The sequence below is a fragment of the Macrobrachium nipponense genome, chromosome 33 (genome assembly GCF_015104395.2).
Source record: "Macrobrachium nipponense isolate FS-2020 chromosome 33, ASM1510439v2, whole genome shotgun sequence".
Classification (NCBI taxonomy): Eukaryota; Metazoa; Arthropoda; class Malacostraca; order Decapoda; family Palaemonidae; genus Macrobrachium; species Macrobrachium nipponense.
The window spans coordinates 38,698,598-38,703,622 of NC_087219.1; the positions used below are offsets into that span (position 1 = coordinate 38,698,598).

Genomic DNA, 5,025 nt, shown 5'->3' on the forward strand with positions numbered 1-5,025 from the left:
ATGGGGAAGATCTGAGTTAGCCTTTCTTATATATTTATATATACAGTCTCTTGCATATATAAATAAATAATATAAATATATATATATATATATATATATATATATATTTATATATTTACCAATATATTTATATATAATATATATATATATGATATATATATGAAGCAGTTCTGAATCTTTTCCAATCCCCATGGTAGAGATTCAGTAAGAAAAGACCATCATCATCGTTTTTGTCCCATTTCGTTCTCTTTGGGGCTACATCAGAACCAGATACAAACTCTTAATATACAACTAAGTACAGTAAAATATTAAAAAAAACAAAGACCCACATTAAAATGGATAATCAACAAAGATGGTAAATTTCACGTCTCAATATCATTCTTCAAAACGCCTCACAAACAGCCTCTTCGGTTCATGTGAGTGGCTGACAATGGAATTTCCTTTTGCTGGAGGGAATAACACAGTCTGAAAGTGCACGAAATTCAATATCAAGTCGGCCAGCTTTATAGGTAGCATTTTCAGCTGCAATTCATTCTCGCATTCCTCTCATTGGCACCTATAAGCAGATGGTTCCATACGTCACCTCGAAGTTGGGTCCGTTTCATCCCACCCAAGCTTAATAAAATAGTTTGACATCAAATAGCAAGAGGGATCGACAGGTTTGTTACACTACTTTATTTTCACACAAATATTTAACTCTGCCGGGCAAATGGTTTTGTATTATCTCGCCAATACTACAAACTAATAAAGGCCTGCTAACAATGATACTGCAATAAGGCCTGTACAGTTTCTCTTTTACTATTCGTTACTACTTATTCTCTTACACTTTAAATCGACGTTCTCCATTTACTAATCTCGGGAAAATGTCTCTGCTCTTTCTAGTCATTGAAAACAAAAAAGAAGGACCACCTTGGTCAAGTGCAAAAATATCGCAGCAAATCTGTCCATTTTCTTTATCCATACTATTCTATCCCATTCACCAAGCTCAGCCAACTGTCTCTGTTCCATCCCACCCGAACTACCTGAAAGGATTGCAAAAACATGCACGGAAGAAAAACCATGTCGCTACTGTCGGCGAGACTGGAATGAAGAAACCAGCCATGATTAAGAGGTGCATCTGACACTTTTATCGTAATTGCTTTTCATCCCTCTTTTCTAATCTTGACCACCCAATCAAGACCAGCTATTGGCCGGCGCCCCCTAGCCCCCACAACTGGGGGCCCCCTTCCCCGCACCCTTTTTAAAGGTCATCAGGGCTTTATGAGTGTGTTATCTACTCTAATTGGTCGTTGACAAGCCCGTTATAGAGAGAGCCCCGATTCGCCCGTTCCGATAAGATCCGCTCGAGAAAGAGAGAGAGAGAGAGAGTGAGTGAGTCTGGGTGCTAGAATCCCCTCTTGAGGCATCTCTCTCCCAGGTATCGGATTCTCTTTATAACCCTCCCAATAAGATCGTCATCGCGCTTCCAGCTGCGACAAGGTATTGGATCCCATTCGACGCGGGGCCTCGCTGTCGTGTTTATGGAGCGGAGGGGTTTTTGCGCTTATGGTATTAAAAAGACGTTTAAGGTGATAAAGATCGCCGCCATTGACTCCGTGTAATTTATGAAGAGATTATCTCCATCAAATTGATATCGCCTTTAAGTGCGCTCTCTGCACACTTATTTTTTTTATTTTTTTTTTTTTTTTATGTCGACGCCGCCAAAAAAAAGGTAGGGAGACGGGGACGGGGACGGGAGAGAGAAAATCATCTCATGCTGGTGCAGGTAATGAACGTAATGGATTAATGACATATAAAATTTCCGGTTCGCTGACCTGACGTGTGTGTGTGTGTGTGAGTGCGTGTGTGTGATCTATGCATTTACAAAGAGTCCTTACTCTCTACTACACGTGCACACAAATATTTGTGTTCAAATTTGTATCCATCCACATCTGCATACCTACATAAACAGGGCATTATGCCAAGACAACAAATTTATACTGGTTCTAACATGTGATTTATTAATGTATCAACGAGACACTTGTAATGCACAAACATTAAGCTACAAAGGTTTAATATCTACTTTACTCTGCATCGAAAATGATACCTTAGGGGAATTATAACCGATAAGTGGATGTCACCCAGTGGATTCGAACCATGCGCAGCAACTACCTCAGGCAACAGGGACAAGTTCTCTTACCACTGGACTGCCAAGACAGGCAAGTTGAGTCGTCACTGACGAGCTTTAAAATGTTCTTAATCAACTTTTCCCAGGTGTTTTTATCTTATGCCTTCCCTTAGCATGGCCACAAAGTTAGATCTATTTGTGGATAGCTTCCCATCGACACCCTAGCATTCATGGAAGTCGCTGAACGACTCACAGCATAATTTGTTTGGGCAGACGTTACGCAGACGGCTGCTCACATGGACTCCATCCCTCTCTATACAGTCTTCGGAAAGACGAAATGCATAATCAGTGCTAAGAATAGCAATGCAAAACTACAAACAACAAACTCCAAGGCCATTCCACACTCCAAGTAAACTCCTCCCCAATATATTCGTATTTTTATGTAAAATATAATTCGTTTAAGTTTCAAATCCTTTTCCCCCATCATCATTATTTTTTCTTTTCCAGAAGCCAAGTCAAGGAAAATCTGATATTTTAGCCCTTATTTCCATGAGGAACTATAGTCAAACCAAAATGTCATGGCGGGTGACAGAAGGTTTTTCTCGGACTATAGCAGCTGCGAACATTATGGTCATTTTACCCTTAAGGAAACCGACCTACTTAAACCTAAAACCTTAGCGGTAAAGGAGAATTAAGCGCACAAATGGAATGTTCTCTCCGTATTTATTCCGGACTTTGTTTTCATTTCTTCTAAACGCGACCTCGAGTAATCTTTGCGTGTGTGCTAAAATGGAATATGAACAATAATCAGATGGCTTGAAATTATGGCATTATTACAAGATCTATGATTACTATTTTCGGAAAAACACAGAGTAAAGGAAAATCATTAAGAACCAAAATTTATTCTCTCTTTCTTTAGAAAACGAAGTACAGTAAATAGAACATCTCAGGAAAAGTCATAAACAAGGAATTAACCTCGAGGTTGAGATTTAAAAGGATAAATAGATATGGCAGAGCTGTATTCTTTTCCTGGCCCCACCCCAGCTATCTTAGAATCTTGAAAAGACTTTTTCTATGCTTCAACATCTAAAACGATAGACTATCAAAGAAACACAAAGGCAAGGTATGGTTGACCCTTTGCAGCATACAGATGTAGAGATCTGAAAAGAAATAAACATTTATATTTTAATTACTCTACCTATCCCAAAATAAGACTGCCTCCAAACTCCTTATAAGCTAAGTTGATCTTACTGAAAGATTTTATCAGGTACCGAGGTCTCGTCTTTAAAGAATTGAAATTCCAGCTTGCATGATTAGGATTTAACTCGTCATTATACAGCTATGAAATTCGTTTGGTCATTCATCTTCGTCTATACATAACAGCGTTTTGTACATTGTTACTCACTCAACTCACCCTGTAAAAGAAAAAGTACTTGCTGGCGTGTTCTTCCTGCTTCAGAATGGAAGGAGCGAAAGAAACGGATAATCCCTTGACCGATGTGACGAGAGTTTACGATTGGGCACGTGAAGCTACCAGTATTCCAGATGTATGTAAACTATTTATGATAGATTTATAAGAAAGGAAAAGGAAAAAAGAAAGAAACAAAACTGTGGGTGGAGGGATTGGTCTCGCACCATCCAGTACAGAACTTAATCCGGCTTTCCTAATATCCCGATGAGATTTTCCCTTTGTCTACAAGGAAAATAAAGACCTAAACTTTTAGATTCAAATACGATGCATTCTGATGACACCTCTCGACATCCGCCACGACATTTTGGTTCGACTATAGTCACCTGAGCCCTCGTTAAACCTTGTCTGTATGTGATGCCAGGCACTCATGAACCCATTTAGTCACGGATATGCTATGTGAAGCAAGTCTCCCAAGTGGCACTGGAGTCCTTGTTTGCAAGATGTGCTAGTTGCGCAAGTGCCACTTTAGTCCTGATTTGCTTGTGGTGACAGACGCACGAGATTATATTTTAATCTTCGATGTGTATGTAGTGCCATTATATATATATATATATATATATATATATATATATATATATATATATATATATATATATATATATATATGTATATGTATATGTTATATGTATATGTATATATAGTATATATATATATATATATATATATATATATATATATGTTTACTCGTGGTAACAGACACCCGATGCTTATACTTCAATGTGTGTTTGTGTGTAGTGCCATTTTGTATATATATATATATATATATATATATATATATATATATATACATATCATATATATATATATATACATACATATATACATATTATATATTTTCACCAAATGTTATGAGTTTTGAATAATAATTATTTATATACCGGGAGAAAGGACCAGTAAGTATTACGGTGATATAACTTCCCGACAAGAGAACTACTAGTTGTTTAGTCCTTAGCAGGCGGCAGTTAACATAAATGTTTATGTCTTCCCGAACCGAGGTAAAATCGGGGGTGGACGAAGGAAGGCCGTCAGTGAGGTAGTGGGTGAGTGAATGAGTTGGTGAGTCCTTGGGTGAGTCGTCACCAGCAGTAGGTAGTACGTAAGCACTCCCAAAGTCATTCGTAGATCTGCCAGTCCTTCATCTGAAGAAACTGCAAGTCCTCGTCCTCATCACTTCTCTATTGGAGTATCCGATGGTTCTCGCCCTTGCTCTTACACCGTGCCCGTTGCGAGTCGTCCTACAATTAAGCTTCTATGTGCCAGGACCGTTAATACTTCTGGCAGTAACATAGTCTCCCGGTAGCTTCATATTAATGTAAGATACGGAATGCATTTAGGTTTATAAGCTGCTTAGTCGATTATCATAATTTCCATTTATTGAAAGTACTAGTATTCTTACAGGTTCGTATCTCCAAGTGATATGCTTCCTCGGTGAATAAACCTCTAATTT

General features: G+C 38.2%; 1 protein-coding gene across 1 annotated transcript in view; it reads left to right on the forward strand.

Annotated features, from left to right (window-relative positions):
- Nucleotides 1-3,567: 3,567 nt before the first annotated feature.
- Nucleotides 3,568-5,025, forward strand: part of LOC135202840 (uncharacterized) — a 5,314-nt gene continuing 3,856 nt past the window's right edge. Inside the window, exon 1 of the mRNA XM_064232299.1 lies at nucleotides 3,568-3,654. Within this exon, the coding sequence (XP_064088369.1) occupies nucleotides 3,568-3,654 (87 nt within the window). The remainder of the gene's footprint in view (nucleotides 3,655-5,025) is intronic.